The following is a 26,242-nucleotide window of genomic DNA, read 5'->3' as shown; positions in this document are numbered from 1 at the left end:
GCCAATACTGTTTACTCATTTATTTATTTATTCAAAAGAACCTTACAGGCCTTATGGCAGGGCATAAAGTAAGGGGGGCATTATAAACAGTAAAGATATAAAAACTAAAAATTTCCAACAGGAACAGTGCTATGAAATGATTGTCGTGTTATACAATATTCGAGGTACAGGGAATACAAAAAAAAATATCTGAAGGCACACGAACACTCGTTACCATTGGCAGAGCAAAAGGAGTACTGTTCATGAAAATAATATATACATTACAAAAATGCGCAATCAAATACTCTAGACTGGGCATTCATGAACGGTATTAAATGGGTAAAGTCTGAGTAACTGACAGCAGAATGTGTCGGGGTTAGATATGGGGGCTATGTTATCAAGGAGGTCATTTCAAAAACGAATGGCACAAGGTACTGCAGATACATCAAATGCATTTGTTTTACCATATATGCACATGAAACTGAACTGATTATGTAATCTACGTGAAAAAGAGTGGGGTATTTGGAGTTATAACCCCCAGTTTGTTTATTAGTGTAAATATAAGCACAGAAGAGCGATGTTGCGTCGGATATCTAATGGCGGCACTAGAAGGTCTAGTTTAATTTTTGTAATGCTTGAGTTTATACCATAGTTAAGTGATATGAACCGGGCTGCTCTATTTTGTATCCTTTCCGTCATATTGATCAGGTAATTTTGATGAGAAGACCAAATTGATGAGGCGAATTCTAACTGTGGTAATATGTATATTTGCACACTGTTGTACTTGCATTCACATTGGATGTCTGCGTCAGCGACAAAAATGAAAGTAGGACCTTATCAGGAGTTCTGGCTGGTATGGTGTGTGGTTCTTGCTGCACTGCTATAGATAGGTACATGTTTCCTTTTTTTTGCAGAAATGTAGTGGTCTCATTGTTTTTTGTATCGGTATCAAGGTTACTTTTGCACGTGAAATACTTATACTGCAGTATTATTTGCTGGGCTAGTTGGTGAACAGACATGGTTGAAGCTGCTAGGGTTGTAATCAGGGTGAGGGTTAGGGGTTCTGACATTGTTGAAATAAAGTGTTCAATGAAATCTCATCTGGTCAGAATTGCTCGTAGTCAATGGTAAAATGGATGCCGACCAAAAACATTAAAAGAAAAGGAAACCTAGACATTTCAGCTCCCATACGGGGGCCATACGGGGGAACAAGGCCCCCGTATGAAAGCCGGAACGTCTTGGTTTCCTTTTCTTTTAATGTTTTCGGTTGGCATCCGTTTTACCCTTGACTGTCGCCAAAAGTTATCACTGCGGCAATATATTTAGTACAACTTACATGTATCTCATATGTATATGTCAAAATATATAACATGTCAATACCATTGTATCTCATCCACCATTATACCATTGCATTTGGATTTCCTTTGTATCTTCTGGCTACATTCAGGTAGATGACGATTTTTCCTTGCATGACACTTCCTCCACCTAGCCGAATTCCATGGAACTATTTTGCCAATATATCTTGGCGATGCGCTTGATTCACATGCAAAAGTCAGCGAACATTTCATCATTGCCATTTGTTGAGCGTGTCGGTAAACTGAAAGCATATTTAGCGCCAGCAAACAAGGACGGAAGGGAGACGACACCACAATGCGCTAACTTCAACAACTTGATTTTCAGGAAATACACCTATATAACCCATTTGAACATTTCAACATAGCCGCCGCTGCCGCCACAAGACCACTCCTAAAAGTAATTCCTGGGTACGGCCCTGGAATTATCACTCTGCGCTGTTGCCTCCTTTCTTTCTTTTCTTCCTTCAGAATTTTGTGCTGCTTCCGTGATAAGTTAAACGGCCTTTCTAAGTGTTTTACTTGATGCCTCAAGAGGCGGATGCCGAAAATTACAATAAGGGTGTGGTTCTTATTTGCTTGTTATATTTGCTGGCCATTGGTATTTTGTGCCAGGGCGGTTATTCAGTTGATTGCCTATACAATGCTCTGCTTTAGCATTGTCATCTCCAGCACACAGGTGACTGCTTGCACCCTCATAAAGTCATTACATCACTACAGCGAGCTGAAGTCAACTAGGGCTTTCTACGTGAAATCATCAGCATGAGTCAATGAGCAGAGATCGCTTCCTTACCAATGAATGCGAAGCCATTGGCTCGATTTCCAGTTGCAGCGACCACGTCGCAGTCACGGTGGAATGCAGAAAGGCTTCGAGTGCATATTGAATGATCGAGATGGTCAGAATTAAGCCAAACATCTTTGTAGAGAGTAAAAGAGATGGTAGCAGTCATGCTGCTGGCAAGCAAACATGTGTTGGATAAGCAGTACTTTGCCACTGCTGCTAGAACGTATACATCAACCTGAATTTTGGTAAATATAATACATGTGTTATAATGAGAAGATGTTACTTCTTCTGCGACATGAGTTTTTGTACTTTTATAGTGCACCACCAATCATTTCCTCATTATTGTTGCTGCAGCTGCTTGCAGCAGCTAGGAAGCTTCCAGATGCATCTGTGCAGAGGGTCCACTTCAACCATGCGACTGACTTTCGTCACCAAATTGAGGTTGGCTCACCAGATTTTTTCTTTGTTTTTCTCGCTCTCTCCATCCTTGCATTCCTGGCATCCACGCATAAATGTGAGCATAGTGCACTCAGTCTCACCAATATCAGCATGCAAAGGGTACCGTATTTACTCGCATAATGAACAAACTTCTTTTCCCAAAAAGTATGCATCAAGTTGGGGAGTGTGTTCATTACGTGGGGTAAAATTTTGAGCGATTTTTTTTCCGCGGCCACCTCTAAAAAGTCAGTTTCGCACGAAATGCGAACTATCTACTGCGATAGCAAATGTGTAGACAGCTACACGAAGTAAGGACAGTAGTTTCATCGGCTGTATAAACTTGCATACATTTGCTTCAACTCCCGGCCACGGCGGCCACATTTCGATGGGGGCGAAATGCGAAAACACCCGTGTGCCTAGATTTAGGGGCATGTTAAAGAACCCCAGGTGGTCGAAATTTCCGGAGTCCTCCACTACGGCGTGCCTCATGATCAGAAAGTGGTTTTGGCACGTAAAACCCCATAATTTTAATTTTTTTTTCGCTTCAACACAAACTGAGTGGTGAGAATGCAGCATCCACAAAGCTGTGAGCCGCCATCTACTCAGCTCCTGACGCAGATCGCTTTAAAGATATGGTGCGCCGCAGCCGCGCAATGCGCAGGAGTAAAACGCCGTGCCACCCCTCTGCCTCCCCAATCCCCGGGGCCTTTTGCACGATGGAAGACGGCGTGTTTCCTTCCCACTTTCCTCGTTCGTTTGTACGCGGGAGTTTGAGCCGTGATTTTCAGTGCTGCCCGGGCGCGGCTGTGCAATGTGCACTTGCTGCCAGAGTACAACGCTGCCCTCCCTCACTCCCCTCCCCCGGGGGCGTGACGAAAGACTGCGCACGAGGCGGAGCCGCAATCGTTGGCTTTTCTCGGGCGCTTTCACCTACACCACGCTGGGCGCAGCGGCGGTGGTGGCTAAAATGCGCCTGGAGAGTCCATACAATTGCTATTGCAATAAAAGTAGGTGACATGGTACAATTCGGCATCCGACACGGCGTCGGACACAATTTCACCCACCGAATGCCATATCAGACGCTGAATCCTACCATTTTTTTCCTACTTCGCGGCAGCAAGTTTAGGGTATGATCGTTAGGCGAGAAAAAGAAAGAACACATGCCTTGATAGGAAAAGTGGAGGCTACATTCATTACGTGAGTGCGTTCATATGCGAGTAAATATGGTATATGCTTATTTCAAATATTGGATATAGTAAATGTATTTTATATGTCATGGGTGACTTGTAACAACGTTTGACTTTACTATGCCTTTGCCCAGCAACGCATTAAGTTCAGAGATGTATGAATGTTAGAAAAGGAAATGAACGCTTATTACAGCAATAAATTTTGTGAGATGTGTCTGCCGAAGGACGAATCCCAACATAAAAGCGTAACGACTCTTTATTCGACTAACGATAGCAGCAGACGAGCATACCAACGCTACATTCGTCCCAGTAGTGGAAGGTAGAAAGCGGTCTTTCACAGCCAGGTAGCCTGTTTTTATAGCCACCGTCGGTGATATATACCTTGGGTGACGTGGCGGTGGCGCTATGTTTTATCGACCATGCAGTCCAGCGTGCAGCTGTGTTATGCTGGGCCAGATGATGAGAAGATGGAGGAAATGAAGCCTTAAACAAAGTTATTTCCTTGAATGCATTTATGCATCTTGAGCTCTTAAGTCACATAAATGCGGGCACAGGGTGGGGTAATTTTGAGCCGTGCAGTTGAAGTTTATGAACCACAATTTCATTTTTTTTTCATAGGTGATATCCTTTTGTTTCAGCTGTGCACCTATAGACATATGTAACTGAATTGAATATAAATTCTAAAATCATAGTGCCAAGGTAATCATATAAGAAACACCCTTCAAACAGTTGAATAATTCTTGCATAATGAACTCACTCAGATTGAAAATGCAAGTAGACATCCACAATTTTTTTATGCTATCGATACACAAGGTACACTTGAAGACATGGTCAGATTGTTGGCATTCAAATCTTTTATAGCACTTGTCAAATACTTTTCTTTGGTTAGTAAGCATAAGTAGTTTTGATTCGTAAGAGCACAGGCTAAGGGCGTGAAAATTGGCGCAAGTAGTCTCAGAAAAGTTTCAACCAGTGCTTTAGTTTTTACCTGGGCCATGATTTTGTAGCTATTAGCTATGCCTTCCATTTGATTTTATGCTGCTCTTAGCATCCGCCATTCTCACCGGGCTGATCCCATTGATAATGTGGGTGGAATGTTGCTATGACCACTGACAAAGTGCAAAAAGGAATAGCACCGGAAAAGGCGTCACTAGAAAATTGCGGCCCTTTGGTAATTTTACCGGTATTGACAAACAACAGCGGCAGTAAACATGGTTCACATTGCAAAAAAATCTTTAAGAGAAAGAACGAGTTCTTTTTGTTTTCTCAGTTGCGAATCATTGGAACATAGGTGAGGGCATAGGTATGCCAAATGTCCTCATAATGAAATCACCGATAGAAAAAGAAACACATGGACACGGTAGCAGCAAAACACCCTCTGATGCTTTGCAATTGTGCAATACATGTGCTAAACCAAACACTCACAATCAAAATCAATTTATTTTCACATGAAAAAGGAAAATGACATTTTCTATTCAGGTGTAACCCGGAGCCCATGGAAAAGTTGGGAGTGGGGCTTGTATAAATAACAAATAATATACAATTATAAATACAAATAACAATAAAAATAGCACTGATAAGTAGGCAAACATTGTTATCATAACAGAAAAATTATGCGAAACATCAGATTGTTCTAACTGAATACAAGAGTGCACCAAGAACCAGCAGAAAGGACTCAAGACAGCTTTGGAATCCTTGAACTGGTCCCATTACGCTCTGACATTGGGAGCTCCTCCTGTATAAATTATTATATTTTGTAACAAACCTCAAAATTACTAAACTTCATTCTGGTTAGGGCTTACTATGAAGGGCTAAGTTAAATAAGTGAAATTATTGTTAGTTTCGTTCAATTGCAGGCAAAGGAATATATTTGCATTTGATGTGTGCACTGTTGAATAATTCCTAGAAAAAAAGTGAAAATTTATGTATTGAACACTTCAATTGTGGTGTCTACACCCCTTGTCACACCTTTCACAATGGCAGGATGACAACAATAATGACGATGACGATAGCACAATAGCAACAGTGCCAGTGGCACAATGACAGTGACTGACTTTCTAGGGACAGTGAAGCGAAATCAGTGAGAGGAACACCTTGAAACTCTGTTGCACTAAAAGTTACTTCAAGAATAGCCATGCTTCACTTGGTACCTTAGGTTAACTCATTTTCAGCAAATAATTAAAATGTTGTTAATTATCTTATGACCTTGAAATTTTGCAGAATTCCTCTTCAATTCCTTGATTTTGTCCACATCAAATCTTATCCCTGTGTGAGAATGTTTTAAAGCATGCACTTTGAGTGTTACTCTAAAATGGGACACTACAGATGCTGGCGCTCATGATAATGATTACATAAGGAGTTAGTATTCCATTTAGCAACATTCCTGTGATGTTCAGACATTCTAGTTGCATTATTAAACAAATATGGTGAACCCTCTCATATTCTTACGCGAAAGAAATGAACATTGCATCAGTTAGTATTCACACATGAACAGCATAATAAACTTCATATCTATTAATTCAGATGCATGGTTGCACGAATTAGCATGTTGGTTAGCAAATAAATACAAAATGTAAGTCTGTTCTTTATTTTATTTATTTAGGCATACAGTAGAACACAGGTATTAGTCTTTGTAACAAACGAGTGAATAAATACATGTATAAGGGAAAGAAATATTTATAGGACTACATAGTTACAATATTCAAAATAGCATTCAATAGAAAAGTCATGCGGCACTTTGTCAGACAAGGTATAAGCAACATAATAAAAAACCGGAGGTCTCGGTTGGTGCAGCATTTTATTGAACAACTATGGAAAGATCTCTTTTTGGGAACAAGTGAAAGTATAGCAGGACACTTTTGAGAAACTTGTCTGTGGTGTTACCATTTACAGCATTGCTTGGCAGCCTATTCTGTAACTCGACAGAAGGGTTGAACTCTGGGCCAGTTGGTACATACTTGAACGAAAAAACCGTTTCACGTTGTGGTGTGAACCTCTCCTCTTGTCCTTTGTGTTTTTGACAGGTTTTTTCGTTCATGTAACTCGACAGCTGACGAAAAATGTAAATGTTTGTAAGTTTTACATTTTAATATTTATGGCCTAACGCATTTCTCATTACTAGTTTGGCTCGAATGTCGACTTGGTCTATAGATTTCTTCTTGTTTTCTTTCTTCTTTTTATTTCTTTTATTGTTCTAATTGGGGTGTGTAAGTTTATTTATTTTTATTTGTCACAGTAACCACAGTGCGAATTTGGTATTAGAGTGCGGGGGGGGGGGGAGTACATATCATTGACAAATAAAAGCAGGTAAAATAGAACACATGAGGAGAAAAATTACTGTTCAGGGCAAATTGCTGACTCAAAGAAAGATAAGCAGAGCATAATCATACATGCGCAAAGCGAAACAAAGCAGTTCTGGTGATGCATGCACAAAGTACAGAAAGAAAATGCAAATCACACAGCTGAAGCAAAGGCATCACTTGAATATAGTGATCCAACATCGTGAGGCACCTGTTCCATTCACTGACCGTTTTAGGAAAAAAAGACATCTTAAAAAGCTCTGTTCTACATCTATACTCTTTAATCTTAAGTGGGTGATCGCGCCTTGCGGATGTGTGCTTGGTGCCTTTATGTAGCTATCACGATTGAGGCTGGTTTTAGAATTATATATATGCTTCGAAAATTTTAATCCAAATGTCTTTCTATGGTTTTGAAGTGTATTCCAGCCTAAGTTTTCCTAAGTTATGTGCAGACATGTCTTGTGGATGCAAAACAAAAAAAAAAGGTTTCACGTTGTGCCCCTGACATTTACAGGTAATGGCAAACACTGATGTGCTCATCGGAATGCACGGTGCTGGTTTGACACATGTGCTGTTCCAGCCAGACTGGGCCGTCCTTTTCGAGATGTGAGTGCAGCTTTTACTCAGCCAGACGTGTGGAAATAAATGTTACTTCAGTATGGCACTGTATTCATTGCTACAGGACCTGTTAACCTATGAGCATATTTCGTGATGTTTGCATTGTCAGGTACTCAGGTGTTCAGGTGACCAGGCTGTAGCAGGCTGTGTGAAGCATGATGGCTTGGCAGTGACAGTATCAAAGCACCAGTCATTCTTGGTGTTTGACAGGCGACCACTTGTGACTAGCATCAGAGTAATGACAAAGTAAAATAAGGAACTTTCTTCTTCCTATCTTTTTCTATAGCATTTTTTACACATCAGCCATCTAAATGTCTATTTAGATTGTTATACTATGCACATATGCTAATGTCATGACTGATATCTATCTTGTTCAACATCACTCCTCAATCTCCCCTCGTGTAATTGACCATGTTCTCGTCATATTTTGGATTTCTTGCATTTTTGTTAAGCAATCTTTCTGTATGTTTTGTGTTCTTGGTTATTGTTGATTTCCTTTTTTTCGCTGCGACATTTTTCTCTTGTTTAAATATCTGAAACCCCCTACTGTAACGCTCTTTAAGCATTACATGAAGCTGTAGGTACATGAATAAATATATAAATCACTTTTTTGCAGCTACAACTGTGACGACCCAGTGTGCTACAAGGACTTGGCACGACTTCGTGGCGTCAAGTATCTCACGTGGGAAAACACCACAAAACTTCGCCCTGAAGATGAAGTAAGGCGCACCATGAGTTCACAACATATTACTGTACGGCATGTTCGGTATGGTCCACTGTTCAAGGGGACACATAGCCAGTAACAAAACCAACATACTGACTCAAACACTTGCGCTTTATAGAGATAAAAAAAAATGTCTTGTAGGATGTATTAGGCTCACATCTATGCATCAAAGAATAGTCTGCGTGCCTTCATACAATATTCAAGCTGCATTCGTTAGCCATCATCATCATCATCAGCCTGGTTACGCTCACTGCAGGGCAAAAGCCTCTCCCATACTTCTCCAACAACCTCGGTCATGTACTAATTGTGGCCATGTCGTCTCTGCAAACTTCTTAATCTCATCCGGCCACCTAACTTTCTGCCGTCCCCTGCTACGCTTCCCTTCGCTTGGAATCCAGTCCGCTACCCTTAATGACCATCGGTTATCTTCCCTCCTCATTACATGTCCTGCCCATGCCCATTTCTTTTTCTCGATTTCAACTAAGATGTCATTAACTCGCGTTTGTTCCCTCACCCAATCTGCTCTTTTCTTATCCCTTAACGTTATGCCCATCATTCTTCTTTCCATAGCTCGTTGCGTCGTCCTCTATTTGAGTAGAACCCTTTTCGTAAGCCTCCAGGTTTCTACCCCGTAGGTGAGTACTGTTAAGACACATATATTATACACTTTTCTCTTGAGGGATAATGGCAATCTGCTGTTCATGATTTGAGAATGCCTCCCAAACACACCCCAGCCCATTCTTATTCTTCGGATTATTTCTGTCTCATGATCCGGATCCGCCGTCACTACCTGCCCTAAGTAGATGTACTATTCCCTTACCACTTCCAGTGCCTCGCTACCTATTGTAAATTGCTGTTCTCTTCCGATACTGTTAAACATTGCTTTAGTTTTCTGCAGATTAATTTTTAAGACCCACTCTTTTGCTTTGCCTCTCCAGGTCAGTGAGCATGCATTGCAATTGGTCCCCTGAGTTACTAAGCAAGGCAATATCATCAGCAAATCGCAAGTTACTAAGGTATTCTCCATTAACTTTTATTCCCAATTCTTCCCAATCCAGTTCTCTAAATACTTCCTGTAAACACGCTGTGAATAGCATTGGAGCGATCGTATCTCCCTGCCTGACCCCTTTCTTTGTTGGGATTTTGTTGCTTTCTTTATGGAGGACTACGGTGGCTGTGGAGCCGCTATAGATATATTTCAGTATTTTTACATACGGCTCGTCTACACCCTGATTCCATAATGCCTGCATGACTGCTGAGGTTTCGACAGAATCAAACGCTTCCTAGTGACCCAACAGGTAGACTACTTGAACACTGGGTCGGCATAGGCAGCTAGATAGATAGATAGGCTCAAAACAGCTGAAGTAGGCAAAGACTGTTAATTACTATAAAGGTTGGGAAACACACCACTGGTACAAAAGAGCGAGATGGCAAATTGATGAGGGTATGTGCATATATCCTTATTAAAAAGCAAAGAAACGATACTGGAGCAGTAACTTGGTAGCACAGTGACTGAAAATGCTTCTCTGTTGCTTAGACAACTGTTGAACATTCAAACAAGGCACCCTGTTGGAACTTCTTTCGTCCACCTAGCAGACAATGCAGTCTCTTTCTTGAACCAGAGAGTGTGGTAGCCAGCTGAACTTGAGGTTTACTGCATGGTGTCAGAACCTTGGATCGATCCAACAACAACTAGATTAAACCCACCGTGGGCCCTCACAAGCATTTTCCAATCTGTGGCGTACCAGGGTGAACGTATGACCTTTCAAGGGGTCATGGGACTGGAAGACTGGCTGAAAAGGTATACATTGGCTTTCATTTGAATATACTCATGTTGTTGCAGCATGCATTCATGGCTATAAAATCATTTGAGAATTGTAACAACGCTAACACACGTATCCACAAGGTAACAAGGACGAGACACAAGCGCTTGTCTCTCGTCCTTGTTACTTTGTGCATGCATATGTGTTAGCGCTGTTACAATTTTCAAATCAAGTATGCACCAACTCGCCCAGAAAGAAGTTTTAATGAAGGTATAAAGTCAGTCTACACAGCAGGCTTCTCCTGTACTTGTGCGGGGGCATGGCAATTATTTGGCTAAACTTATTCTTTATTGCTTGTATGTTTTAACGCGATAGAATTAAATGCCCTGTGTCGCAGAAAATCCAGCGTCAGCATCCGGCCTCGGCGTCCCACATCCTGTGTCAACCGTTGTTTTGGAAAAAAAAAAAACATTAACCACAGATACTTAACCAACAAGGAAGTTACTGAACTGTTTCGATTTCTCAAGGTAAAATATGTCAGAGAAGTTATAAAGTACGACTTACACACAACCTACAGACATGATAGCACCGGATTGTAATTTCAGTATACTATACAAGCAAACATAATTCTGTTTCGTGGAAACTCAAAATACAAACCCCTTTCACAAATTTTCAAAGGCTATAAAGCGGCATGCCTAGTTCCTAGCAACAGCTCCAGATGGAGCTTGCTTCTGCCACATCGCGGCCCACACAAGAGGCCACACTTCTAGTATAGAGGCTAGAAGGTTTACGACATTATAAAAATTATTCTTTCCATTAGTTTTAGAAACCGTTCTGTCGTGTCGATGTTTCAGACGTTGTCCCTTTGCAAATGCGGATCAGGAGCTGTGGGCTCCTCATCCGCATGAGGATACATTCCAACACCCACAGCTGATTGAACCGCATGCCCCGGGTTGACTTTCTGGAAGCTGCCTCGAAACATGCCTTCACACCAAGGCGCTGCTTTGGAGGAAGGCCTCCGATTTTCTCCTCCAGCACAATAGTTGGGATGGACTGCGGGAGTACCCGGAGGTCTTTGACGGTCTTGCTGAAAGTTTTTTTGGGGGGGACGGGGGGGGGCGGAATAAGTCAAGGGATTTTCGCTTCCTTGCATTTATTTGTTTCAAAGTCGTTAGTCGTTTCTTATGCTGCCAGCTGAACTGGTTCAAGATAAGCTTTCTTGAGTATTTGCATCGTAGGCAAGTATTGCATATCGGACGTCGTCACAGTGCAGGGTTTCGAGAAGTACGCTTTTCCATACTGTGTATGTTGGCCAGGTGAGAGAGGCTCAATCTAACAGCCGGGACAAAGTAGCAATTTATCTCGTGCTTTGAACGTAGCGTTCGTTGAAATGCCTTGAGCACACGACACAGGTTTCATCGAGAGCCTTGTCACCTCGCGTTATGTTTCGAGCCCATTCTTGCGACCGATGAGGGTCGGACGGGGCGTGGAAAGACACTTTTCCTTTCGACGACTTGTAGCCACCTTTGCAGAGCGGCACGAAACACGTGCGACCTTTTTTGTCGGCATTATTACACGTGCATCTAGAGGCACAAACAAATCACGCACAAATCCCAGCCCGCGCGCACTTGCCAACTGGCTGGGCGAACGGCGCGCCTAGAACAGCGCCGCCAAAACTCGCCTGGTAGCTGCAGCGCCACCTACGCAGTGCATCCAAACTGGTTTCACAGGGGCCCCTTGAAATGGCGGCCGTTCACGACACTAGGAAAACCTTCTAGCCTCTGTACTTCTAGCAGAAAGCTGGCCTTTGTGCACAGTGTTCGCCGCCAGCTTTTCCTGGTAAACGTTACGGTTACATTTTATTTTTATTTGTAAAATACCTTACAAGGCTCCTACATGGGGATTGAGTAAGGTAGGCATAGAATCAAGTACATACAATCTAGTAACAATAATTATAAAAAAACACCAGCCAAATGCACAGCCTAACAGTCAAAGAAACATATTAGCTACATAAAGCTGCATATGAGTACAATAAAAAGGAACTCTATAAGTTTGTAACAAACGTATAACAGTGCAAGAAAAAGGTAGAAAAAATAACACAGAACGGTGAGTGTGATATTAATGGTAAACAAGGGTTAAGCGAGTTGAGTGAGTGGTTGAATTTTTCACGGTCAGTTTCCACAACTATGTTGTCGGGGAGGTTGTTCCAAAGCCGTATGGCACGTGGTATTGCAGACGAGTTAAATGCTTCTGTTTTACCATAGATGCGCGTGAAGCTATGATGATTGTGTAATCTGTGCGACGTGTGCGATGACGTTTGTAGGTGTAGGGAACGTTTGTTAGTGTGGTGGGAATATTTATAAAATAATGACAAAAGGGCTATGTCGCGATGGTTACTTAGCAGGTGAAGCGAAAGGTGAATCTTTATTTGAGTTACGCTAGAACGGTAGTCATAATTCAGGGAAATGAAACGTGCGGCTCTATTTTGGATTGATTCCCGCATGTTAATTAAGTAATTTTGGTGGGGAGACCAGACTGGAGCGGTGAACTCAAGTCGAGGGCGAACAAATGTTTGAAATGCCAGTTTGCGGATAAGTGGAGGTGAGTTTCGAAGGTTACGTTGCAGGTAACCCAGTGATCGAGAAGCACTGGCACAGATGGTGGTAATGTGAGAAGTCCAGAAGAGGTTTGTTGAAAGATTTACGCCTAGATATTTAAATGATGAGGTCCGAGATAATGGGACATTTTTAATACAGTAGGAATAGTCCAAGTTAGTGCGTTTGCGGGTGAAGGACATCACATTACATTTTGATGAATTTAGAGTCATTAGCCACGTGTCATACCAATTAATAATTTGGTTAAGATCATTTTGGAGGATCAGGTGGTCATCGGAGGTGTTAATAGAACGATAGATAATGCAGTCGTCAGCGAAAATGCACATGCATGTTGATAAGTTATTGGGCATGTCATTAATGTATATCAGAAAGAGTAAGGGACCAAGAAGGCTGCAGGCTGCAGTTGCCGGGAAGCCTGAGAAGCAGTCAGGGGTCTTTGAATGCTATCGCATTCCACTTTTAAACGCAACGCTTAAGAGGCCTCCAAACTTTTTTACGCTTGTGCACATGCTTTTGTGGCACGTTTGGGTGGATGGTATAAGTGTGGCTGGTTTCTCAGAATAAATTGTTGTTGGAAGTTAGCACTGTGTGCATGTATTGAGGTCTTCTCGTGTCCATGTTTCTGCTTTCGCTACTAGAATAGCCATCAACCGTGATAGTTTTGTCTGTACCTAGCACAAAGACCCCAACCTTTACATTGTTTCGCATGATTTTCGCTAGGGCCACCACCCAACACTTGGAGCACATGCCAAGTTCACGAACTACCACTTCAATGTCAACGAGTTTCTTCGACTTCTCGGCATGGCCATCGACCATGTCAAGGAAGCACGCCCTCAGGCTGTCACCGATAAGCTGAGCACCAAAGGGGCACAGCCCACAGCAGGTCATCAGGAATTGTAATACTGTATGGAGATGTTACATTCTGCAATGATTCATTTCACTTTCCATTCTTCTTTGCTTATCATCCTTTACACCGAGCTGTGAATACCAGGAATAAAATGAAGATGGGTCAGAAGATTGCAAAAATAAATGGATCCTTGCAGAATGGCGAATCGTTTCTGCAGAAAGGTATAGGAGGATTCATAAAAGGAAAAAATTGTCAGGCACCCCAGACTACAAAGGAAAGAGGTTTCTCAGAAAGAAAGCTTTGCAGTTTGAGAAAGTCATTCACGTCTAAAGATCTAATCCATGGCCAATGCCTTTCTGTGACGTCTTTCCATGAAACTCCTGTGAGATTTTCTTGTAGCTTTCTGCTACACTCAGGTAGATCTTACGTCATTGCAGAATACGTCCCTGATGTCGCATTCAAAAATTGTTTCGTCTTTAGCAACTATTTGGCATGAATGGCACCATTACGCTCTTTTTGCCTTCCTTTTGGCTGGTGCCTCGCATTCGCATAAGCAGTTCTTGCATTTTGAATGGTGAGCCCAACCCGATGAGCATAAATGGTCTCGCGTGTTGACAACGGGTGCCCCCCAGGTGGAATGCCTGTGGCCTAAGATTTGGAAGCACGCTCTCTTCAATATTTAGCAAATACTATATGGCAATAGAGCTACGTTTCCCTAGGCAAATGCTCAAGCAGTTAGGGCAGTCTGTGGTCGGACAAGCCGATCACAGTATGGTTAATGCTGCGATCAAGCAGCTGTTACTGTTTGTTCTGTTGATCCTTTTTGGTGATATCGGCATTGTAATGATTTAATTGGTGTTTCTATTCGTGTGCATGTATGCTTATCTGTGATTACAGACACTCACTCAAGGCGGATGTGTAACTTATTTTGTGGCACAAACAAATTAGTGCTCACTGCTTGCATGGGGCCTTCCTGAGCCCATTCCTGATTGGCTTTGTTGGCGTGACAGCATCCAGTGTATTACATGGCCAACAAATGTTGACTTGTTACAACGAGGTCAAGCGGGTATCAGCAGTGCAACTGTTGAGGTGGGCAGTGAACTAAACATATGAAAAAACAGATCCAAATAGAGCAGCAATATATTTATATTTCGTGGCTGTGCAACAATTCATACTGCCCGACATGCAAGGCAGCCTCTGGCAGAAACATGGATCTCTGCATGTTTTGGAAATCTCGCATTTATTTCTCAATCTAGCATTGCCCAGTTTTTAATACTGCTCTGACCTTGGCAACTAAGTGGGAGATTAATTTCACTAGCTTGTTCACATGTGTTTAGGCTGAAAATCTGAGCCTAGCAAGGCGTAAACACACCCAAGCACAAATCACTCTAATAATACCATACTCTCATCTCTTGAGATGTCCTGAATGCTCTCATAAAATGTTGTCTTTGCCATCACGCTGACAGAGATGCAGAAATGAGGCAGTGACAAGCAGCGCACCAAATTGTGTTTGCAGTGCTGCATTTTCATTCTTTTCTGAGAAAAGATGCATGGAATGTTTCATTTTCATTTTCGCGTGTGCTAGAAAGCTTTATGGAATCTTTGGCTGGTGGTTTTTGAACATTGCAAAGCATTCTGAAATATGGCCCCATGTTTAGGTGGTTGCCGAGGGATGAGAGTGCATTTGGCGGGTTGCACCCTCGTACTCAGCTCCAAGAGAAAGCACTCCCTGAGCACTGCAGATTTTCTTCACAGCATTACCTAGATTCAGTTTGATTGCATTTGCAATTTTCCAATTACAATGACCCCGCTGAAACTGGAATATTAAAAGTTCATTAATTAACTTCTTGTTCATTAGGAACTAATTACCACCTATCACCTGTCAACCCGTGATCACAAACACCGATGGCACGTCTCAGAAGGAACTGTCCTTTCATTTGAAGATGGCTATCCTTACATATTACTTAATGGTCTCCGTAGAAATGGCCGCTATATAATGTGCACATGCAACTTGCGTGTAGCCCATGCAAATAATGGCACACTGTGACACTCAATTTTTCATAAAAATAATGTAGCACAATTGTCAGCACACCATAGTTTTAGAAGCAATTGTGTATATTGATTATACAAAAATGAGGCGAGGCGTGCAGACAGGACACAAGAGTGGACAACGTGCAGTGGACAACAACAATATTGTGTGCTCAATCACCACAACTTTCCCTGCTGTTCCTTGTCGAAGGCTTCAGAGCAGTACACTCCGAAGCATACTGTGGTAAAGCCCCTTCCAAAGGAAGAATTGCCCTCACTTCCAGTTTACGAAGTTGTTTTTTGAATTCTTGGTACAGGTACCACATGCAAAACATGGCAATTTGCATCAGATGCAGTACTGTATGCTTGTTTTGTTAATGGCATGCTAGAATGTATTATATCAGAGAATGTTGCCTTTAAACAGTCAGCAGCCTTGAAAAAGGCTCTGCCACTTCAAGGCTGAACTGCAGGATAACTACACTGCATAAGTGACCAGGTCATCAAGATGGTGGATGCAAACAACACGAACATCATGGCATTCCTCACCTCACTGGCGGTACCATGAGAACCATGTATACTTCACGTTTCGATTGTTCTGTGTGTTCTTGGTAGAAGGGCACATTTTTGTGATTGTGGGTGCTTGATTCAGATGTAATGGTATGAGTGAAACGGAGGAAAAAGTGTGCACTGCAGTGTTGCTGCTTGCCAAAGGTGGTTCTGCTGGGGAGGCCAGCCAGTCTGTGTCTGGCAGCTGCAGTGCTTCTTGGGAAAGTTTTAATCACTGAGAATGGTTCAGTACGCAATATACGGTGACATTCAACGATGACAGAGTTACGTACTTTAACATGCTTGTACACTGCTTTTGTAGGTTTTATGTCATGCATCCTAGCACATTTAGCGCACTGTTAAATTTGTAACCTATTATTCTTAGGTGCTTTTATTGTGTTTGCTATGGGGGCCGCTCCTTGAGGCACAGAATTGAAGCTTCTGCCACAGTGTCTTCAGAGTATGATTTGCTGATAGTACACTGGTACATGGGGCATGTCCATCACAGGCATGCCCCATGTACCACTGTACCCTCAAGTTGGAACCTTGCTTAACCCTTTGAGGATCAATGACATAAATATACAGCGCCACGAACAAGTCCACAATGGTTGATGCTGTATATTTACGGCACCGTCTGTACGTTTCGAAAGCACGCCAATTTCCTAATTTTTTCTTTTCTATCATGTGCTGCCACTATGTTGGAATACAGGGAATTTTTTTCGTGTGCCTCACTCTCAGTTTTCATTGCATGGTTTGTTTTAGCGCTAGTTTGCTATACACTGGCACGCTGGCAAGAGGGCGGCGGTTCGGGTTTTGTTCCTCGAGCAGTTTCGGCTTCTACGCTTGCAAAACTGATGGCTATCTCATTACTAATCGCTCAAGGGGCGACCGCTTGTTTCTCGCTCGTTTGGTGCTGACAGGGGTACGCATAGGAAGGATGCCGCTGTGCACGCTTTCCGTTGCTCTCTCATTTTTTGGGGGGGAGACTCACGAAAACTAATTGCTTCTGGTTGGTGATAAGATTAGCGGTTGTTTGTCACACATTTAGCTTTTTTGATGGGCACACAACCACGCAGTTTTCTTGAGCGCATGCACCTATGCAGTTCGATTACGCTATGGATGTACATATTAGTGTAAGAGCAGGAACATTTGAGTCTTGCGATATATTCTAAAGTGGGCATTCTCGAAGCCTTGAACTATAACAATGCATCAAACTTTTAATTCTTATAAGTTTATTCCCTTTTTTATGGTTGTGATTCATGAATGAAGAGTACATATATACCAACGCAAAATTTTTTTTCGCACTTTACGGTCACCCTAGAAAAATTACGGTAAATTTTTTTCGAAATAAGTCCCTAAGAAGAATTGGAATCTGCAATAAGAAAATCGACCCTGGGCGGCCGCATATGGCGAAAAGAATCGACCCTCAAAGGATTAAGTGTGGTTTTAGGAGCAGATCAGCACTGTAATAGAATTGAAAGTTGGGCAACTTGGCATTTGTTCAGTGTTTTAAACTGCAGGTGAGCCCTAATGAAGGATGCCGGCAAGTTAACAAACAAGCACTGGCTTGCAGCTCAGTTTATTTTTGGAAAAAATGGTCTTTGTCTTTTGAACACTGCAGTTTTAAAATGAAGATAAGCTCTGATAACTAAAATGCTTTGTATTGCAATTTTATGTGTGAAACCCTGTGCCTTGAATTGTGTTCTGCACTGTGCCTTCGCTTAAAATGTGCACAGTGTCCCTGTAGCAACATACTATATCAGAAGGAAAAGCTAGGCCACTATTGGTGGTAGTGTTGGCAGTTTTTCAGGCAACGTACAGCGGGCACTTCGCCTTTCACATTTCCTAGGGTTATAGACAGAAATTGCGACAAGGGAAAAAGATGGGGACACAAACAAAGCCTCAAAGGTCTTGCTGCTTTACGTATCACCATTAGCACTTCTTGACCTTTGTATATCCAAGTTTTATTTGTTGCTCATTTTCTTACATCTTTTTTTTTCTTCAAATCATTTGAATCACCTCTAGCTGATATAGCAAACTCTGCATCTAGCACAGCTGACACCTTCAGCTTGCATTAGGTACTCTCTCTCTATCAACGTCACCTGTGTCATGTTCTAGGCAGAATGCAGGGAACAGAGCCTTGTTATGACTGAAGTTCCAACGCACACTGACAGTCACAGAAACGGACACTAGAAACACACTGTGGTGTCCAATGTCCTGTTCTCACATATGGTCGTGTTATTTGTGTGTGCATTTTGATTCCAACACTGCTGTACAGACCAGCCGAACTCTCTGCTCTTGTGAAAACTGCTGGCTGACGGCGGTAGTGGTGTTGATTTTTATGCATTTCATGCATGAAAAGGTCGCTCAGAGACTGCCCTTTGCAATGTTTAGTATTTGCTTAACATAAGTGTGCACAGAAGAAAGCATGGTAATTTAAGGCCAAAAGAGATTAAAAATGGCCCTTGGCCAGACTGACAGAGTAGTGGCAGTGATAGCCAGGAAGTCTGTTTCAGAGAGCATCAAGTTAAGAAAATGTTTGCCTGCCACACATGAACAATTATCTCCATAATCACACTCTTTCTCACCTGACTATCCCCTCGCAAAACAATGTGGCTTTGTTGCATTTGCTTCAAATAATGACTGTCTTATCAGAGTCACAAAAATTTTTGCTGCAGCACGCGAGCAATTAGCTCTAGATAATGAATTCTGCCTTTTCTTTCCTATTCCAACTTTCTCACGTTTTCATCAAATTTGTGGGATCTATCTGATATCGAACTTGGCATATCACCTCGTGCATCCGTTATGGCCTGAAATGTCAACTGCATGAGGCAGTGGTGCTTTTTGTGATCCGACTTCGTGGCTGTCTTCCGGACGCACTTGGCATATCAAATTCAGAGACTTGATGCCAGCTCAAGTGCCTTTTCTTTGCTTTCTGGAAACATTTCCCTGTTCTTAAGACGACATGACAGTGATTGCTGTTGGGGAGGCTGGCAACAATGACTTGCAACAATGCCGCAGATGTAGCTGGAAAGTTCATATAATAGCCATCATTGTAAATCGCATGATATGCTGCCACCAATGAAACTGAGGAAAGTGAAATTCATTATGCAAAAAGGTGAGGTGTGCAGACAGGACACAAGAGAAGAGAAGTGGACAACACGAAAGTAAAAGTTTATTTATTTGCAATGAAAAGAGGGCGCCAAGACAACAGGTCACCCGCACAACAGCTGGCATTGTGCACTAGCGCTTCATAACAAATTCACAATGAATTTCTTGAGCGTTGTCAAAAGCATAACGCAGTAAGTTAACATGCATGAGATTTGTGCTAGAAAATAAGAAATCGCGTACAGAACTTATCGTATGAGCAGTATAAAGATACATAATGTTTTATAAACATAGAAATGACAGTGCTAAAACACAGAAACAATAACACAAAGCTTGCAACATGTGAGTTAGAGAAAAGACATTCGAAAGGTAGTAAACTAAATACAAAGTCCTTCGTCTAAAGGAATATCTCATTCCGTTTGTTCCAATGAGTATTTTTTAATAGTAGATTTAAAACGTTTTTGTGGAAGGTAATATTCACTTTCAAAGAGAAATTGATTTATTACCGTGAGAATTTGGTAGCTTCGTGTTTGCTTGCCATAACTGGTTCGTGCGATTGCAACAAGCTTTTGTTTCGTTCGAAAAGCATATCGGCTGCTGGAATTATCTGGTCAAGAAAAGAACAATTTATGACGATGGACGTACTTAAGTAGACAGAAAGCGTAGGGTAAATTATTTGTTTTTGTTATTGGAAATGTAGAAATGATAAAGTAAAGAGAGAATTAAAGTAGACAAAAAACCAACTTGTCATAGAGGGGATCCGAACCCATGTCTTCGCATTACGCATGTAATGCTGTTACCAATTGAGCTACTGCAGTGCCGTCTTCCCCTCCACTTTATGGTGCCTTATATGTGCACTGATCACCTAGCCCTGGAAGTGTTAGCCAGCACCACAACTAAGGCCAGGGTGGCAGATGTGGAGCATCCTTTCTACTACAGGTGACACATTATATGTGAACTTAGGAGACGGTAACGGGCAAATAAACCCTCGTATGCTATCTGAAAGCATCAAAACTGCTAGTGTAAAGACCCTCGCTATGTAAAACGTTGCTGCAAAACATTTCTGCTGCTGCCGGGAATGTTTTTTAAAGGGCCTCTGAACACTCTTTTTGAACATAGTAAGAAAACCTTGCCAACCTGTACAAGAGGCTACTGCAAAACCATGAGCCAAATGTTATTGCATTGCATGCAGCAGGGACTTTACAACCAAGTGTCAAAAACAGCGAGAAATCGCTTGCTCTTGCTTCCGCAATGTTGTCATGCAGTCTCATCCCAAGCAGCTGGACCCCCCAACAGCAATTGGCTGATTTCATGATCACGAGAACATTCTCACTAACAAATAGTTGCTAAATTTTACTTAAATAAATGAAACATATGTATGCCTACAACCTCAAAAAGCCGGAAAAAAATTTGTGTAACCTTTGCACTGTCAGTGTACACACAACAGTTGCATGTTGCTGCGTATGGTGTGTGTGGTCTCCAAGACAGCAGCGGTGTGCTGCGTCGCATAGTCTACCGCAGTCACCACAGAGCAATGCAACAAGCCCTTTCACTGCCGTGGCACTCAACTTTTGGGCAAGGCTTTGCCTCCTTCGCTTCTCTCCTGTGTCGCTTATAGCACGCTAGCAGAGAGTAAAAGAGGAAGCTGAATTTCGATGTGATAATTCCACTTATACTTGGAAAGATTCGAAAAAGTTGACACTCTTTAATACTCAGGCCATTTGATGATTAATCAGTTTAGAAAAGTGTGTCAGGGCCCCTTTAAAATGCATTGCTTCACAAGCCATAGTCAACAACCATGTGGGTAGGGTGATGCGCCCCAAAAGCTAGGGTCCTGACATTAACTCCAAGACGAAGTTAAATGTCGAGTTTAACATCACACAAGTCTAAAGTTTTGCATTTTCTCACTATGTGCAAAACTCAGCTTCTTTATACGGACAGCTTGACAAAAATTTCTTTCACTTCTTTGTATTGCACACTTTCCCAATGGATGATGATCATCACTGGGAAACGTCTAAAATGGTCCCAGAGGATTTCCTTGAGTCATTCGTTGTTGCCCCAGGTTCAAAGCACTGATCTGCATTACAGCTGACACTTCCACCAATGATGGCATAGTTTAAATAGTTGGAGGTAAATGATTTGATTTGTGTGCAGGTTTTTGTGTAATCTGTGGAATTAAGCTTGTTCCAACAAATGGGTTTTCCCAGTTTTACTGGAATTGGACTCTGCAACACAGTGTGCATGTGTATGGATTCATCACATTTAGCCTTCCAAATTATTCAACCAATAAATAATGGCACGTGGTTGTACCAAAAAAAAAAAAAACAGAACAATCCACTCACACATAGGCTGCGTTATATTTTGTGTGTCACCAGCGATTGTGGTGTACAAGTGGCGACAATCGACTTGCTGCTTGAACATTTTGAATCCTCAACCACTCTGTGATGAAAACTAGTGCTTTTGACAATATTTCTTATTGCTTTTTACGAGCAATAAAGTGTCTTTTCATAGCTTACTGCATCCTCATCATGGCTGTTCTCTTTCTTACAAGTACAATGCCCCAGTTACTGCTGTGACATCCCTTAGGTATTCACCTCAAGAACATGAGTTATTCTGGGATGTGCTAAATACGGTCCCTCTCACAATTGTTTTTCATGCGAAAGATCCTCTCACAATAAACTTTTGATGTGAAAGATCCAGTGACATTTCCAAAGTCATGCTTTAGATTTTATATTCTGGAACTTTGTGGGTTTAAAGTTGTTTTAAACATTTGACGCCAAAGGTGCATTGACTTTTATCAAATCAAAGCGGCAGCGGTTGGGGACCAAGTGTGCGCTTGCTAAAGCATTCTTCCACGTTTCACAGAATTCTACGGCCCTGGGCTATCATCTGCTGTCGAAGCCGTTTGCTGCTCCATACTGCACATGGGTGTAATCCCTGTTCCTTTAGGTGTGCCCAAACTCCGTTACGTGGCGACGGGATCGCATACAGAGCGTCTGCGTTAGACCATTTGTGGCCTTAAAAGCTTCCGTCGGACGGACACCGGCTTTAAAGCGGCAGCGGTTACGGTGCAAGTGCGCTTCCACAAGCATTCTTCCACGTCTCACAGAATTCTACGGCCCTGGGCTATCATCTGCTGTCGAAGCCGTTTGCTGCTCCATACTGCACATGGGTGTAATCCCTGCTCCTTTAGGTGTGCCCAAACTCCGCTACGTGGCGACGGGATCGCATACAGAGCGTCTGCGTTAGACCATTTGTGGCCTTAAAAGCTTCCGTCGGACGGACACCGGCTTTAAAGCGGCAGCGGTTGCGGTGCTAGTGCGCTTCCGCAAGCATTCTTCCACGTCTCACAGAATTCTACGGCCCTGGGCTATCATCTGCTGTCGAAGCCGTTTGCTGCTCCATACTGCACATGGGTGTAATCCCTGCTCCTTTAGGTGTGCCCAAACTCCGCTACGTGGCGATGGGATCGCATACAGAGCGTCTGCGTTAGACCATTTGTGGCCTTAAAAGCTTCCGTCGGACGGACACCGGCTTTAAAGCGGCAGCGGTTGCGGTGCTAGTGCGCTTCCGCAAGCATTCTTCCACGTCTCACAGAATTCTACGGCCCTGGGCTATCATCTGCTGTCGAAGCCGTTTGCTGCTCCATACTGCACATGGGTGTAATCCCTGCTCCTTTAGGTGTGCCCAAACTCCGCTACGTGGCGATGGGATCGCATACAGAGCGTCTGCGTTAGACCATTTGTGGCCTTAAAAGCTTCCGTCGGACGGACACCGGCTTTAAAGCGGCAGCGGTTGCGGTGCTAGTGCGCTTCCGCAAGCATTCTTCCACGTCTCACAGAATTCTACGGCCCTGGGCTATCATCTGCTGTCGAAGCCGTTTGCTGCTCCATACTGCACATGGGTGTAATCCCTGCTCCTTTAGGTGTGCCCAAACTCCGCTACGTGGCGATGGGATCGCATACAGAGCGTCTGCGTTAGACCATTTGTGGCCTTAAAAGCTTCCGTCGGACGGACACCGGCTTTAAAGCGGCAGCGGTTGCGGTGCTAGTGCGCTTCCGCAAGCATTCTTCCACGTCTCACAGAATTCTACGGCCCTGGGCTATCATCTGCTGTCGAAGCCGTTTGCTGCTCCATACTGCACATGGGTGTAATCCCTGCTCCTTTAGGTGTGCCCAAACTCCGCTACGTGGCGACGGGATCGCATACAGAGCGTCTGCGTTAGACCATTTGTGGCCTTAAAAGCTTCCGTCGGACGGACACCGGCTTTAAAGCGGCAGCGGTTGCGGTGCAAGTGCGCTTCCACAAGCATTCTTCCACGTCTCACAAAATTCTACGGCCCTGGGCTATCATCTGCTGTCGAAGCCGTTTGCTGCTCCATACTGCACATGGGTGTAATCCCTGCTCCTTTAGGTGTGCCCAAACTCCGCTACGTGGCGACGGGATCGCATACAGAGCGTCTGCGTTAGACCATTTGTGGCCTTAAAAGCTTCCGTCGGACGGACACCGGCTTTAAAGCGGCAGTGGTTGCGGTGCTAGTGCGCTTCCGCAAGCATTCTTCCACGTTTCGCAGAATTCTACGGCCCTGGGCTATCATCTGCTGTCGAAGCCGTTTGCTGCTCCATACTGCACATGGGTGTAATCCCTGCTCCTTTAGGTGTGCCCAAACTCCGTTACGTGGCGACGGGATCGCATACAGAGCGTCTGCGTTAGACCATTTGTGGCCTTAAAAGCTTCCGTCGGACGGACACCGGCTTTAAAGCGGCAGCGGTTGCGGTGCAAGTGCGCTTCTACAAGCATTCTTCCACGTTTCACAGAATTCTACGGCCCTGTGCTATCATCTGCTGTCGAAGCCGTTTGCTGCTCCATACCGCACATGGGTGTAATCCCTGCTCCTTTAGGTGTGCCCAAACTCCGTTACGTGGCGACGGGATCGCATACAGAGCGTCTGCGTTAGACCATTTGTGGCCTTAAAAGCTTCCGTCGGACGGACACCGGCTTTAAAGCGGCAGCGGTTGCGGTGCTAGTGCGCTTCCGCAAGCATTCTTCCACGTCTCACAGAATTCTACGGCCCTGTGCTATCATCTGCTGTCGAAGCCGTTTGCTGCTCCATACCGCACATGGGTGTAATCCCTGCTCCTTTAGGTGTGCCCAAACTCCGCTACGTGGCTACGGGATCGCATACAGAGCGTCTGCGTTAGACCATTTGTGGCCTTAAAAGCTTCCGTCGGACGGACACCGGCTTTAAAGCGGCAGCGGTTGCGGTGCTAGTGCGCTTCCGCAAGCATTCTTCCACGTTTCGCAGAATTCTACGGCCCTGGGCTATCATCTGCTGTCGAAGCCGTTTGCTGCTCCATACTGCACATGGGTGTAATCCCTGCTCCTTTAGGTGTGCCCAAACTCCGTTACGTGGCGACGGGATCGCATACAGAGCGTCTGCGTTAGACCATTTGTGGCCTTAAAAGCTTCCGTCGGACGGACACCGGCTTTAAAGCGGCAGCGGTTGCGGTGCTAGTGCGCTTCCGCAAGCATTCTTCCACGTTTCGCAGAATTCTACGGCCCTGGGCTATCATCTGCTGTCGAAGCCGTTTGCTGCTCCATACTGCACATGGGTGTAATCCCTGCTCCTTTAGGTGTGCCCAAACTCCGTTACGTGGCGACGGGATCGCATACAGAGCGTCTGCGTTAGACCATTTGTGGCCTTAAAAGCTTCCGTCGGACGGACACCGGCTTTAAAGCGGCAGTGGTTGCGGTGCAAGTGCGCTTCTACAAGCATTCTTCCACGTTTCACAGAATTCTACGGCCCTGTGCTATCATCGGCTGTCGAAGCGGTTTGCTGCTCCATACTGCACATGGGTGTAATCCCTGCTCCTTTAGGTGTGCCCAACCTCCGCTACGTGGCGACGGGATCGCATACAGAGCGCCTGCGCCAGACCATTTCTGGCCTTAAAAGGTTCCGTCGCATGGACACCGGCATTAAAGCGGCAGCAATTCAAGTGTGCGGTTGCGAAAGCATTCTTCCACGTTTCACAGAATTTTACGACCCTGGGCTATCATCTGCTGGCGAAGCTGTTTGCACCTCCACACCGCACGTGACTGTAATCGCTGCTCCTGTAGGTGTGCCCTACCTCCGCTACGTGGCGACGGGATCGCATACAGAGCGCCTGCGCCAGACCATTTCTGGCCTTAAAGCTTCTGTAGGATGCACACCGGCATTAAAGTGGCAGCGGTTTAGGTACAAGTGTCCCCTTGCTAAGCATTCTTCTATGTTTCACAGATTTCTACGACCGTGGGCTATAATCTGCCGGCGAAGCAGTTTGCTGGTTCATAGCGCAGGTGGGTCTAACTGCTGCTCCTCCAGGTGTGCCCTCCCGCAGGGGCGTCTGCGTCAGCAGGCGTTTGGTCCGTTGCGACACCACGGACCCGAGCACATGAGGGTTGGACCCTCGCGCGTGTAGCCGTGCGCGGCTTAGCCGTGTCCGGGGAAAGGGGGATCCTGGAGGTTGAGCCGATGCCGGGTGCTCGGACCTTTAAGGCCCCCCGGCGGAGGCAACACACCTCTTTGGCCTCTGCTTCACGTAGACGGCACCCCCGGACTGACCCACCCAGGGGAAATCGGTAGTTGCCTTTTCCTGTCTCTCTCTTCCTCTAGTCTTCTTCTTTCCCTCACTTTTCATCTTTCCTGTCTTCTCCTAGCTTCCGCTTACTTCCGATTTTTCCAGGCAGCAAGGGTTAACCTTGTGTGAATAGCCAGCCTAGGTTATATCATATTTGGTTATAGCGGTAATGTACAGCTGGCGTTTGCAGGCCGTGTTTCACAGGTCCTGCAACGTCCCCTTGTAAGACTCCACGGTGGGTGGCTGGCGTTACTGCCGAAATTACAATCTCTTATGGCTTCTTCTTTTCCCCCCTTACCTGATCGCTCCCTCAAAACGGGGCGCACCGATGATGTCT

General features: G+C 44.1%; 1 protein-coding gene across 4 annotated transcripts in view; it reads left to right on the top strand.

Annotated features, from left to right (window-relative positions):
* Positions 1–26,242, top strand: part of LOC139061386 (EGF domain-specific O-linked N-acetylglucosamine transferase-like) — a 309,778-nt gene that overhangs the window by 230,188 nt on the left and 53,348 nt on the right. For 3 of the 4 annotated variants that reach the window (XM_070541374.1, XM_070541372.1, XM_070541375.1), the window contains 3 exons: positions 2,470–2,556; positions 7,554–7,645; positions 8,274–8,376. In XM_070541374.1, coding sequence (XP_070397475.1) covers positions 2,470–2,556; positions 7,554–7,645; positions 8,274–8,376 — 282 coding nt within the window. Of the gene's footprint in view, positions 1–2,469; positions 2,557–7,553; positions 7,646–8,273; positions 8,377–13,479; positions 13,643–26,242 lie in introns of all 4 variants that reach the window. The other variant, XM_070541373.1, reaches the window with a different exon arrangement.

This window comes from Dermacentor albipictus, chromosome 6 (genome assembly GCF_038994185.2).
Source record: "Dermacentor albipictus isolate Rhodes 1998 colony chromosome 6, USDA_Dalb.pri_finalv2, whole genome shotgun sequence".
NCBI classification, from domain to species: domain Eukaryota; kingdom Metazoa; phylum Arthropoda; class Arachnida; order Ixodida; family Ixodidae; genus Dermacentor; species Dermacentor albipictus.
The sequence above is the reverse complement of the archived record's forward strand: the minus strand, read 5'-3'. Positions and strand labels throughout refer to the sequence as shown.